This window comes from Danio aesculapii, chromosome 13 (genome assembly GCF_903798145.1).
Source record: "Danio aesculapii chromosome 13, fDanAes4.1, whole genome shotgun sequence".
Lineage (NCBI taxonomy): Eukaryota > Metazoa > Chordata > Actinopteri > Cypriniformes > Danionidae > Danio > Danio aesculapii.
In genome coordinates, this window is record NC_079447.1 from 2445910 (window position 1) to 2460628 (window position 14719).

The 14719-nt window shown below is 33.3% G+C and overlaps 1 protein-coding gene across 1 annotated transcript in view; it reads left to right on the forward strand.

Moving 5' to 3' along the window:
* The window catches only part of LOC130240005 (uncharacterized), a 41906-nt gene continuing 27187 nt past the window's right edge, over positions 1 to 14719 (forward strand). The window contains exons 1-17 of the mRNA XM_056471421.1: positions 1 to 171; positions 315 to 444; positions 3513 to 3658; positions 3744 to 3876; positions 3959 to 4011; positions 4798 to 4947; positions 6073 to 6205; positions 6296 to 6336; positions 7909 to 8011; positions 8433 to 8467; positions 8555 to 8603; positions 8921 to 8997; positions 9086 to 9205; positions 10352 to 10471; positions 11206 to 11410; positions 12994 to 13137; positions 14444 to 14545. Coding sequence (XP_056327396.1) covers positions 59 to 171; positions 315 to 444; positions 3513 to 3658; positions 3744 to 3876; positions 3959 to 4011; positions 4798 to 4947; positions 6073 to 6205; positions 6296 to 6336; positions 7909 to 8011; positions 8433 to 8467; positions 8555 to 8603; positions 8921 to 8997; positions 9086 to 9205; positions 10352 to 10471; positions 11206 to 11410; positions 12994 to 13137; positions 14444 to 14545 — 1854 coding nt within the window. The 5' untranslated portion in view covers positions 1 to 58. The remainder of the gene's footprint in view (positions 172 to 314; positions 445 to 3512; positions 3659 to 3743; positions 3877 to 3958; positions 4012 to 4797; positions 4948 to 6072; positions 6206 to 6295; positions 6337 to 7908; positions 8012 to 8432; positions 8468 to 8554; positions 8604 to 8920; positions 8998 to 9085; positions 9206 to 10351; positions 10472 to 11205; positions 11411 to 12993; positions 13138 to 14443; positions 14546 to 14719) is intronic.

Here is a 14719-nt window from a genome sequence, read left to right on the forward strand (position 1 = left end):
TGACTCAGATAACATTAAACACTCAGTAAAGTCTGCTTCTTTTTATTCGACATTCGCAATGGAGTCTCTGTCAGGGAATTATACTTCTCTGCTGAATGAATACCAGCAGAAAACCCAATGCACTGTTGATTTTGAGGAGGGACCCACTGATGGACCAAGCCACAATAAAAGGTATTAAATAAAGTGTTATAATCTATTATATTCCATTCATTCGGCTGTATACAAGTCTGCTGAGGAAGGAACAGCTCGTGTGTTGTTTATGTGTCCTTAATGAGGTCAAAAACTGCATGTTTTAATGAAATCTGTGTTTTTAGGTTCACTATGAGAGCTATTGTGAATGGACAGAAATTTCCTGATGGTACTGGTAAAACCAAGAAGGAGGCAAAGCAAAATGCTGCTAAAAACGCCCTGGAAGGCTTGAAGAGCACTCACAGTGATGAGCCGGTAGGTAAACAATATATAGAAAAAACACTTTACAATAAGGGTGCATTAGTTAATGCATTAGTTAATAGTAATAGTAGTAAACAACACAAGTTAATAGTAAACAACACATTTGTTAAGTATTACTTAATCTTTGTTAATGTTAACTAAACCTATATTAATGTGTTAATGTATTAATTAACACTAATAAATGTTAGTAAAGCATTAAATAATGTTGGAGTAGTGTAATATTTACAATAAGTTTCCTAATTCAATTAATTAATCGTTTGTTAATTAAAAAAATGCCAGTAAAGAGTTAACAAACATGACTAGGTAAACACTTTACAATAAGTGTGTATTAGTTAATACATTAGTTAACATGAGTTAATAGTAATCAACACATCTGTTAAGCATTTCTTAATCTTTGTTAATGTTTACTAAATCTATAATAATGTGTTAATACATTAGTTAACACGAACACATGCTAGTAACACATTAGATAATGTTGGAGTAGTGTAAACTTGACTAACGCTTTGTTAATTATAAATCATGTTAGTAAAGAGTTAACAAACACGAATAGGTAAACTACAAAAAACACTTTACAATAAGGTGTATTAGTTAACATGAGTTAAAAGTAAACAACACATCCGTTAGGCATTTCTTAATCTTTGCTAATGTTAAATAAACCTATATTAATGTGTTAATACATTAGTTAACACATTAGTTAACACGAACACATGCTAGTAACACATTAGATAATGTTGGTGTAGTGTAAACTTTACAATATGGTTCCTAATTTTAATAACGGATGCTTTGTTAATTATAAATCGTGTTAGTAAAGAGTTAACAAACATGAATAGGTAAACACTTTACAATAAGTGTGTATTAGGTAACGCATTAGTTAACATGAGTTAATAGTGAACAACACATCTGTTGAGCATTATTTAATCTTTGATAATGTTAAATAAACCTATATAAATGTGTTAATACATTAGTTAACATGAACACATGTTAGTAACACATTAGATAATGTTGGAGTTGTATTAGGTAACGTATTAGTTTACATGAGTTAATAGTAAACAGCACATCTGTTTAGCATTACTTAATATTTGCTAATGTTTACTAAACCTATATTAACCTATATTAACCTATATTAAACACATTAGATAATGTTTGAGTAGTGTAAAATATTTACAATAAGGTTCCTAATTTCATTATCTAATGCTTTGATAATAAAGAGCATTAGATAAACATGTTAGTAAATAGTTAACAAATATGAATAGGTTAACTAAAACCACTTTACAGTAAGGGTGTATTGGTTAATGCATTAGTTAATGTGAGTTTATAGTGAACAACACATCTGTTAAGCATTTCTTAATCTTTGTGAATGTTAGCTGAATTTATATTGTGTTAACACATATGTTAGTAACACATTAGATAATGTTGGAGTTGTGTAAACTTTACAATAAGGTTCCAAATTTTCATAAATAATGCAAACATAAATAGGTAAACAAAACACTTTACAATAAGGGTGTATTAGTTAATGCATTAGTTAACATGAGTTAATAGTAAACAACACATCTGTTAAGCATTACTTAATCTTCGTTAATGTTAACTAATCCAATATTAATGTGGTTATACATTAGTTAATGCATTAGTTAACATAAACAACTAGTAATACATTAGATAAGGTTGGAGTAGTGTAAACTTTACAATAGGGTTATTAATTCCCTTGACTAATGCTTTGTTAATTATAAATCATGTTAGTAAAGAGTTAACAAACATGAATAGGTTAACTATAAAAAAACACTTTACAGTAAGTTAACACAAGGTAATAGTAAACAACACATCTGTTAAGCATTACTTCATCTTTGTTAATGTTAAATAATCCTATATTCATGTGTTAATACATTAGTTAACACATTAGTTTACATGAATAAATGTTAGTAACACATTTGATAAGGTTGGAGTAGTGTAAACTTTACAATAAGTTCCTAATTCCCTTGACTAATGCATTGTTAATTATAAATCATGTTAGTAAAGAGTTAACAAACATGAATAGGTAAACAACACTTTACAAGAAGGGTGTATTAGTTAATGCATTAGTTAATAGTAAACAATACATCTGTTAAGCATTACTTAATCTTTGCTAATATTAACTAAACCTATATTAAACTGATAATACATTAGTTAACACATCAGTTAACATGAACAAATGTTAGTAGCACATTCGATAATGTTGAAGTAGTGTAAACTTTACTATAAAGTTTCTAATTCCCTTGACTAATGCTTTGTTAATGATAAATCATGTTTGCAAAGAGTTAACAAATATGAATGACATGCAATATAAAGCTGAGGTTTCTACTAACACTCCTAAATCGCAATGTTATGAATATTTGTTAACCCTTTAAATCACGTATACTTAATAATAGAAATATATGTAATACACACACACACACACACATACAAAATTGAAGTCAAAGTTATTGAAGCCAAATTGAAGTCAAAATTATTAGCCATCTTGTAAAATATTTTTGGTTTTTCAAATATTTCTCAAGTGATATTCAATGGAGCAAAACAAGTTTCACAGTATTTCCTATAATGTTGTTTCTTCTGGAGAAAGTCTTATTTGTTTTATTTTGGCTAGAATAAAATCAGTTTTTAATTTTTTAAAACCCATTTTAAGGTCAATATTATTAGCCCCCTTAAGCAATATTAGTTTTGGATTGTCTCCAGAACAAACCACTGTTATACAATGACTTGCCTAATTACCCTAACTTTACCCTAATTAACCTAGTTAAGCCTTTAAATGTCACTTTAAGCTGAATACTTGAAGAATATCTAGTCAAATATTATGCGCTGTCATTATGACAAAGAAATCAGTTATTAGAAATGAGTTATTAAAACTATTATGATTAGAAATGTGTTGAACAAATCTCTCCGTTGAACAGAAATTGGGGGAAAAATATATACGGGGGACTCATAATTCTGACTTCAACTGTATATTATGTCAAAACAATCTTTTATTTTTGATTTAATTAATCATGATTAATCATTGTCCAGCACTATAATGAATGCATATGTCTTTGCAGACACCCTCAGCGGTTGAAAACATTTCCATTAATAAATTTACATCTCATCCGAATTATACGTGCTGGCTCAATGAGCATTCGCAGAAGAGCAGGTTATTGTTCAAGGCCTGCGAGTCGACTAAGATGGATACCGGAAACCTCACTCGGTCAGTATTCAAGATATTTACACACACCCCTAATCATGGTTAAGGCAGAAATGCTCTTTATTAATGCAAATTCTCTGCTTCTCAGGTTTACTTATGTGTGTAAGTATGTTTGCGATGATAAAGAGTTTCCTGAAGGTTATGGGAAAAATAAGAAGGAAGCCAAAGAGGCAGCGGCTCTTCGTGTTTATGAAGAGCTCAACAAAACACAAAATACAGAGGTAACACAGCAGTTACAAATGCAAATAAAAAAATAAATACAAATATGTAAAAACTCTTAAAGCTGTGTTTTTTGCTTTTAAGGTCTTGGATGAGAACAGCAATAGAGCTCAGAGGTCAGAAACTACATCTTATAGGTAAGGTCATTTAATACATTTAATAAATGTAATATTTAATATTATTTAATAACATGAGTGACATGAACAAAATGTTTAACAACATTACATTATGTGTTGAAAATAGCAAAATTAATAACTGATAAAAAGCAACTAAATAAATGTAAATCTAAATAATTAATCTGGAAGTAATCTGTTGTATTTTAAAATGTAAATATTTACTAAATTAATTAGTTAAACTTTTAATAATAATAATAATAATAATAATAATAATAATAATAATAGCAATGTATGTTATGAATAATATTAATCAATTATTTTTAAAATATGTAATAATATATGTATAATAATATATTAAATTTAGATTTTGTGTGTGTAGAATTTACAGCAACAATTTATTTACAGGATAATTTCATTTTCCCATTACAATCAAAAACTTGCAATAATCATTCATTCATTTTGTTTTCGGCTTAGTCCCTTTATTAATCTGGGGTCGCCACAGTGGATTGAACCAATAACTTTATTTACACTCATTCACACTCAAACACTACGGACAATTTAGCCTACCCAATTCACCTGTACCACATGTCTTTGGGCTGTGGGGGAAACCGGAGCACCCGGAGGAAACCCACGCGTATATACATAAATATGATGAAGAAATCTTTTTGGTTTTGTGACATATTTGTCAACAATAGTTTTTTTTTGTATACATATTACATATATATATGGTATGTATTTAACAGATTATTTTACTCTATTTTGCACATGTTGTTTTAGTTTATTTTGACATTTTGTCTTTTGTGCTAGCCTGGACCGCCATTCGAGTGTTGCAGATGATTCTCGAAGCACCACGCCAGACAACAACTACATCGCATATCTCAATAACTACTGCCAGAAGAAAAAACGTGTATATGACTTCAAGTTAGTGGATAGAAGAGGTCCTCCTCACAACCCAATGTAAGTCTCACACACATACAGTTAAATACTGAATTATTAGTATATTTTTTAACCAATTCCTGTGTTACAGAAAGATTTGTTTTCAACACATTTGTAATCATAATAGTTTTAATAACTCATTTCTAATAACTCATCTCTTTTATCTTTGTCATGATGACAGCACATAATATTAGACTAGATATTCTTCAAGATACTAGTATTCAGCTTAAAGTGACATTTAAAGGCTTAACTAGGTTAATTAGGGTAAAATTAGGGAGATTAAGCAAGTCATTGTATAACAGTGGTTTGTTCTGTAGACAATCCAATTGTAAGAGTTGGGTAACAACAGAGAGAGGATCCTTGTGCAGCTTTATTCAGAAATGTCAGACAGGCAATGGTCAAACACAGGAGCAAACAGGTACGTACAGGGAAATTCAGAAGCATAGTCAGGCAAATGGTTGATACAGGCGGCAGACAACGTAAACAAGGGAACAAGGTAAGAGTCAAACACTGAAAGACTGAACTAGGAGAACTTTGTAATGTTACAGGTATAAACCAACAAGACTCAGCAATATGTGTGTCAATGTAAGCAGTCTTTATAGTCCATGTTAGATCAGCTCCCAGCTGTGTGCGTGTGTGTAATTTACGATGATTCCAGAACAGGTGTGTGTGAGGTGCATGACGGGACATGTAGTTCATAAAGTGGCAGAATTGTAGTCCGGGTGAAGGTGCATGTGTTTATAAGCAAATTGCAAGCCTGGACCACTGGTGATCATGACACTAATACAAATATTGCTTAAGGGGGCTAATAATATTGAGTGAGACAAGTGAGACTTTCTCCAGAATAAAAAATATTATAGGAAATACTGTGAAAAATTCCTGAATCTGTTAAACATCATTTGGGAAATATTTGATAAAGAAAACTAAATTTACAGGAGGGCAAATAACTTTGACTTCAACTGTATAATGAAATTTGACTCCTGAAACATTTGCTCATTTAATGCCCTGTTTAATTTAAATAAAAAACAATGAGTAATGTAATTAAGTTTAATTATTAGTAATTTAATAAGTAATTTATGCCTCTAATCTTGCTGTGATTTACATTGATTCATACTGAGATTGTAAAACAGACATTTATTTCTTCAGATTTGTTTATAAAGTTGTGATGGATGGGAGGGAATACCCTGATGCACAAGGAAGAAGCGCTAAAGAAGCAAAACAAAATGCAGCTCAACACGCTTGGAGTGAAATTCGGGATCAGTCTGGCTGGACCACACCGGTAGGAGCATTCCGAAACACTGTAAAGGCTTTACACTAAATGTTAATGACATCATGTTCATTAATACATGTGCATGCTTTTAATTAACAGAGTTCTGAAGATGGCACATTCTCCCAATCCCAAGATACATCGTAAGTTATAACAATAATAATGCATCTTTATATCATAATATATTATATTCACCTTGTGCATTTGGCACATGGTATTCAATAGATGGTTAATAATGGTTAGTTGCAAAAATCAAGTACTTGTATTTGGAGTAAACTAGTTTTTAAAATACTTCAGTAATCAGACTACTTTTTATGGATTACATCAGTGTTTCTCAACCACGATCCTGGAGGACCACCAGCTCTGCACATTTCCATGTCTTCTCAACCAAACATACCTGATTCAGATCATCAGCTCATTAGCAAAGACTGAAAGACCTGTAATGGGTCTAACAGACAAAGGAGATGTCCAAAACATGCAGTGTTGGTGGTTCTTCAGGAACGTGGTTGAGAAACACTGATTACAAACATGATTACAGTTAGTTCTCTGGGAGTTAATTCCCCTAATTTTTAGTTTGTATTAATAAATATATTTTATTTTCATAATAAATCTGGTGCTGCGATACATTCGTTTAATGCATTTGCAGTGTTGCTGTTGTTTAATGTTTTTATTAATTCTGGCCCTATTATACACCTGGTGCAAGACGTGTACTGTATGACGCAATTTGTTGCTGTTTTCAGACCAGCGCAACCCTAATTTTCACATTTTGTGACACGATAAATAGCAAATCTATTTTCGCCACTTTGTGGACTCATGGGTGTGCTGGTCTGAAAAAGAGGTGTGTTAAGGCGCATTGTTGGCGTGTTGCTATTTTGAGGAACTGAAGTAGACCGTGCCATTGAGCAACTAAAAGCTGCTCTAAAGTCCAGCGCAGAGCGTGTTAGGGCATTTTGTAGACAATCTGCATCTGTATAATGTTATTATTATTAGCAGTATTATTGATTATCTGCAGATTTATATTTGTTTTAATAAACACAAGTGTAGATTTCTCATCCTGTGGGGTTTTGGAGACGTCTGCATCACCATATGGGGCATCAGAACAGGACGTGTGTTTGGATATAACTCAGTGTTTTGACCACACTTCATTATTATTGTTCATTTATTCCTTTGCTGGAGATTAGAACTGAATTTAGAAAAAGTTGAGCAAATCTTTTCACTTAAAGGAAATTAAATATGTGGGCTAATGGATGTGTTCAGTGGAGTGAGTTTCCACCGTTTCCTTACTCCACCAAAGTAAAGGAGTAAAGTAAAGAGAAAGTAAAGAGGCTGAATGGAGGAGGCTCATTCTTTATCCTCGCGCTGCAGATGCTCTGTTTAACAGTTTTTTCACTAATGAAGTGTTCAGTTTTTACACTTACAAAGTCCGTCATGTAAATAGCAAATGTGCCATGGCCTGACTCAACTGACTCTAATTGGTTTAAGGCACGTTATACTCAAAACCCACCCAGAACTCATTAAGAGAAGAAGCACAACCCTGTTAGACCATGCTCCGCATGCAGAACGCATTTTATTCCTTAAAATAGCAAAAGTGGAATTGATCATGCATCTAATGCTTTTGCGTCATGTGCTTTATAATCAGATTACAGTTCATAAGTAATCCATCTCCTCTGATATGATATTAATCTAAAATAAGATACTGTTGATGTGTTTTGTAGTAAATCTGAAGATGTCCAGCGCTCAGCAAACGCCTCCAGCACAAGTGATTTCATCTCCTTCAGAGACTCTGCTGCTGCCAGTTCTCCAATGGCCACCAGTCCTGTAAGTCTATGTTGTTCTAATAACCTAGATAAGGCTTCTTTATTTGTTTACATTTTAACCCTTATGTATTGTTCAACTTGACTGCTCTTTCATTATGTTGAGGGCTGTTTTTGCTTCATTGACTTCCGTTATAATCACATTATAATACTATTTTTCACTGCAAAACCATGACCGCATGTAATCATGCATTCTTGATTGTTGGTGGTTTTCTCTGTTGAGAAGAGGTCAAATGTGTCATTTTTACTGTTGATCACATATACATAAGATGCATAATTTTGATATCCTCTGACCTGTATGGTTTGCATGTGTTTGTGTTATTAAGAAATTGTTTAAATGCAATCATAACTATATTAGAGTCTGTTCATTCTCTTAAAACCTGCATTACATTTTGTGTTTTAATGAATTCACTGATGTGTTGCAGTCTGTGGGCCCACTGGATGTTAAGCCAAAAATAAAGTAAGCTCTTACAGAAGTTAAATAACAGAAGTTATATTTTTAACAATAACAACACTGATGTGAACGATTATACACTTTCTCTTTTAGATTAGCACCAAGGTTTCTGTCACCAAACGGCCGGGACAGGAGTAAAGAGGTATTGGAAAATTATTTAGCAAAAATCATGTTTTGCTAAGTTGTAATTATGACTAATCTAAATTATGTGTTCATCATAAGATAAAGTCATAATTGCTGCATAAAATATGTGTTCTTGGTATTTTTGTTTATATTTTTCATGGTATTGTTATATCATATTTATCATTGAATTTTAAAAATATGAACTGAATGTTTTTATGAAGTAGTTTTCCAATTCTCCAAACTCTCCAGCATTCTCCAAACATAAGAAACAGTGACAGTATGATTTATGCTTTCTTTTATTATTAATATATAATACTAATACTAATATATTTCCAGGCTGGTCCTGACATGAAGGTACCAAACCCAGCAAAGGCATCAGGAGCTCAATCTTCAAACAGTGCTACTAAATCAAGGCAAATTGTTCTTTCTGAATATCTATAAACAACATTTTTTTTTAATTGGAAATCCATGGTTTAGAAGCTTTTACATTCATCTTTGTAGATTTTTAGAAGACTTTGACTCAATAAATCCGATCGGCAAAGGTGGCTTTGGTCGAGTTTTCAAGGCAAGACGAAAGCTTGAGGACAAATATTATGCTGTGAAGATAGTGAAAAGTACAGAGTAAGTCATTCCAGTTTCTTTGTCTTTTAACAGGGTTCATACAGTCATGGAAAACCTGCAAAAGTCATGGAATTTTGACATGGCATTTTCCAGAAAAACCCACAAAGTTTTAGAAAAGTCATTGAAATTAGTTTAGCAAATATCCTTATACTTGAATTAGCTCTGCGCGATATTGGAAAAATCTGACATTACCATATTTTGTATTTCTGTGATGTATATTGCGATGTGAATACAATTTCACCAAATGATTTATCAGGTTTATTTGGATTGATTGGAGGGGGGGGGGGGGGGTTGAATTATATATAACAAATAAATTAAAAGCATAAATAAATAAAATATAATAAAGATAAAAGTGAATTATAGTTTTCAGGTGTTCACTATTCGGGTACAGATGTTGAATAATCAACACTGCATAATCTTCATTGTATATTATTTAGTCTTCCTCCGGGTGCTCCGGTTTCCCCCACAGTCCAAAAAAAACAAAAAAAACATGCGCTATAGGTGAATTGGGTAAGCTAAATTGTCCGTAGTGAATGAGTGTGAATGAGTGTATGGATGTTTCCCAGTGATGGATTGCAGCTGGAAGGGCATCCGCTGCTTAAAACATATGCTGGATAAGTTGGCGGTTCATTCCGCTGTGGTGACCCCAAGATTAATAAAGGGACTAAGCCGAAAATGAATGAATGAATGAATGAAAAATATTCGTGTTATATTCATATATATTGGCAAGCTGTCTAAAAATGAGGCACTGCTAAAGACACAAATGTATAACAGTCATGAATGTCTGTCAAGCACGTTCACACAGAAAAACAATGTAAATATAAGTCTAAATAGAAATGTTAACTTTAATGCACAATTAATGTTTTATCTGGTGTTTTAGGTGAGAGTTTGGCTTAACCTTTGAAAGTTTAATACAGTCTCCTGATTATAAAGTTTCATTTCACATTATTGTGTTTATAACTTGTTCTAAAGAACCTCCTGGATGTACTATATCCCTAAAATAACATCATCATGATACCTATGATTTTACATTCACAACCTGCACAACAGTTATGTAAACCAGCAGTGTGATGGATTCAGAAATGTAGTATATCTTTTTTTATTGTCTACATAATGTGACAGTGTGTGTGTGCTTTATTTTTCCAGAAAAGCTCGTCGTGAGGTTGGTGCTTTGGCTGATTTTAATAACCCCAACATCGTCCGCTACTTCTCATCTTGGGAAGAGGACACAGCGTACAAACACGAGTCGTCAGAGAGCTTCTCAGAGTAATGCACCAAACAGGACACCTGCTCAAACTAACACAGGGCCTACATGAATACTGTGTTGACTAGCTTTTCACCACACATAACACACTATATATGTATATTAGGGGTGTGACTAGAGATGCTTACTCCATGAGACGAGACATGAGATTGGGTAAAAATTGGTAATGGGCATTGTTATGAACCATAATGTGTGTGGCTGCAGTTGTAGCCTCTGTAGGACGCAGCAGCTGCTGAACACTCGCCCAAGCAAATGAGTGATGCAACACCCAAACTAGCGTAGGTTGCAAGGTGTGTGCAAAGCACTTGATTTGCGGTTCAAATTCAATTCTGCCTCCAGAATTCGGCCTTCAATGCTAGTGTCACCCTCAGAGACTAGTTATATCCTGTAAGAGACTAGTGATGACCTCTGGATAAGATGTGCTCAAGTCAATCAAAGCAAAATCTTCTTCACTTACTACACATTTGTGACTGCTGTAACCTTCAAAAATCTTTTTTTTTATATTGTTTTTCACAAAATATAGGACTTGTAAACCACTGATCTACACTCTGAAGAAAGTTTTTATAAATTTAGCTGCGATTTCGATCTCCATTGTATGTGCATTTTGCAAGTTTATTCATTTCTGAGAACCCATGTACTGTATAATCTGATCAAATGTGCCTTTAACCAACTATAATACGTAGAGTGTCTTTGTTTTGGTGTCTGTGTTAATGTAGTCTTTGTCTGCTGGCTATAGCTCTGGCAGCGGCCCGGGAACAAAGTTTCTCTACATTCATATGGAGTTTTGTGAAGGAAACACACTCCGAGCCTGGATTAAAGAAAGAAACTCCTCAAACAAACACTCCCCGGAGCGGAGAACAGAAGCGGCTCAGATCTACCGGCAGGTGCTGAAGGCTGTGGAGTATATTCACTCTAAGTTATTGATCCACAGAGACCTGAAGGTGAGAATCGATCAATCAATAAATCATGAAGCACTTTAAGATTAGATTAGATTAGATTAGATTAGATTAGATTAGATTAGATTCAACTTTATTGTCATTACACGTGTACAAGTACAAGGCAACGAAATGCAGTTTCGGTCTAACCAGCAGTGCAATAGCAGCAAGTGCAGGATACAGGTATAAGATATAAAGTGCAGTTATAGAAAAACTATGGTGATATTTAGAGATGGATGTACTATCAACATTATATACAGGTTGTATTAGCTATGAACAGATTTACAAGAAATGAATATATGTACAGGATGCTATTAATAGCAGAAGTGTGCAGATAGATAAACATAATTACAAATGTCCATGTGCAGTGGGTATGTCCAGTTCAAATAAGTGAATCAGTGCAATGAATATGTGCAAACTTTAAATGTGCAAGTGTTAAATAGTGCAGTGATTGAGAGGAGTTTAAGTTAGAGGAGAGTGGGGGGTATATTAGGGGGGCAAAAGAGTCAGTGAGGGGCAGAGTTCAAAGCGGAGAGAGCTCTGGGGAAAAAGCTGTTCCTCAGTCTGCTGGTTTTTGTCCGGGGGTAGCCTGAAGCGCCTGCCGGAAAACAGGAGAGAAAACAGTCTGTGAGCAGGGTGAGAGGTGTCCTTAAGAATACTGCGTGCTCGGCGCAGACAGTGTTTCTTCTGGATGTCCTCAATGGCTGGCAGTGTAGTCCCTGTGATGCGTTGGGCAGTTTTCACCACCCGCTGCAGTGCCTTACGCTCAGCAACAGAGCAGCTTCCATACCAGACTGTGACGCAGTTGGTCAGGATGCTTTCTATTGTGCAATGGTAGAAGTTCACCAAGACGGCTGATGAAAGCTGGTTCTTCTTAAGTTGCCTTAAGAAGAATAGGCGCTGGTGAGCCTTCTTGACCAGGCTGGAGGTGTTGGTAGTCCAGGAAAGGTCCTTTGAGATGTGGGTCCCCAGGAACTTGAAGGATGAGACAGGCTCAATGGCCATCCCATTAATGTGGATGGGATTAACAACCATACAGATACACCAAAATGCTGTTTAAGAAATCTTACAACCAAAAAAACAAATATAGCTTTTTAAAAAATGTAGTATTTATCCTTTAGTAAATCGAACTAGTTGAAAGTGTTACACAAATACACAAATTTACCATTTCTGGCCAATCGCCATAGAAAAAAAGCACTTATCAACTTTTTAACAGCTGTAGTGTCACCAGTTTGTTTACATTGTTTAAAATTATTATTTATACAATTAAACAATGTTAATACTGCACATAAATATGTGTGATTTATGCAAATTAAGCATTGAACAAGTCTCAGAAAACGTATTTCTAAAGGTGCTGTTGACTTGAAATGTTCTTTAGATGTTGGTAACAACCAAACTAATTCATGCATTCAAAGAAAATAAAGCTAAATAGTTTAGTATTTAAGTTATGTGTAATAAACTGAAATGACACTGCAATATGAGTGCTGTTTCATCAGACTAAATAAATTCTTGGCTTCTGTTATGATGCTGCTCTGTGTAGTCTATTAAAACACACATACATTGATTTGAATTCATGACTTTTGCTTCAGCCTCCAAACATAATGTTCAGCAGTGAGGGAAGAGTAAAGGTTGGAGACTTTGGCCTTGTGACTGCGGCAGAAAATGAAAATGAGGAGCAGCTGCTGGAACGGACTAAAAGGACGGGAACACGTACTTACATGAGCCCAGAACAGGTCAGTCAGGAGATCTACATTCTAATCTACACCAGACACTGTTAACAAGTCATATTGGCTTTGGTAAGAGTCCATATTTCCTCATGCTCATACAGAATAATGAATCAGGCAAAATAAGATCCTCTGCAATTAAAAAGTTTATATTTTGTAGTATGATTTTAATTGGAACACTCTATATAGTGTTTACATAGCTTTATTAACAATAACATACTGTTGTAGTATTTAATAACACATTTTTAATTATTTGATTGAGATACAACTATATATACAGGTTCAGTATTGAAGACACCTGGAGCCACACTCTAATCAGCTAATTATCTCAAAACACTTGCAAAGGCCTTTAAATACTCTCTTAGTCTAATTCTGTAGGCTGCACAACCATGGGGAAGAAGGCTTATTTGACAGTTGTCCAAAAGACGACCATTGACACCTTGCATAAGGAGGGCAAGACACAAAAGGTCATTGCAAATGAGGCTAGCTCTTCACAGAGCTCTGTGTCCAAGCACATTAATAGAGAGGCAAAGGGAAGGAAAGGATGTGGTAGAAGAAGTGTACAAGCAATAGGGGTAACCTCAACCTAGAGAGAATTGTAAAACTAAAGTCATTCAATAATGTGGCGGAGATTCACAAAGAGTGGACTGCAGCTGGAGTCAGTGCTTCAAGAATTACTACGCGTCACTATAATATACAAAAATATATATGTTTTATGGTTAAATTAGGTAGTGCTGGGTTTAATCACGATTAATTATATCAAAAATAAATATATTTTTTTAAATACTGTATATATGTGTGTATTATATATATTTATTATGTATATGTGACACATACACACACATACACAGAAACAAAACTAAACAAAACAGTTTTGTTACTTTGATATTTACTTTGATATTTATATGTATATATAATTTGTGTCATATACACATATATTTTATATCTATATGTAAATAAACATTTTCTCAAATATATACATGTGTGTGTGTGTGTGTATTTAAATATACATAATAATATGCACAGTACACACTCAAATATATATATATATATATATATATATATATATATATATATATATATATATATATATATATATATATATATATATATATATATATATATATATATATATGAATTTATATTATAATATATTATATTATATTATAATATAATTATTATATATATTATTTATATTATATTATATATATTATATTATATATATTTTGCATGCCATTAATCGTAATTCAGTTTTGCTCAGCACTAAGTTACCCAACCCTGTTTTGTACATCTTTGTTGTAATCTGATTATCTAGATGAATCAAACAACATATGACAGAAAGGTGGACATCTATGCTCTGGGTCTCATCTATTTCGAACTCATCTGGAATCTTGGCACAGTGCACGAAAAGGAAAAGGTTTGATTTGTTTTTTTTAACATTACATGCTATGTATTTTTATTGGTATATTTAAATATATATTTTTTATCTTAGTCTGTGTGAATGATTCTCTTGCTTGGTGTTTTTGTCTTTTAAATTTGTAAGGGATCAACATATACAATAGATTTTATACTAGAGAAAAAGAACTTATTT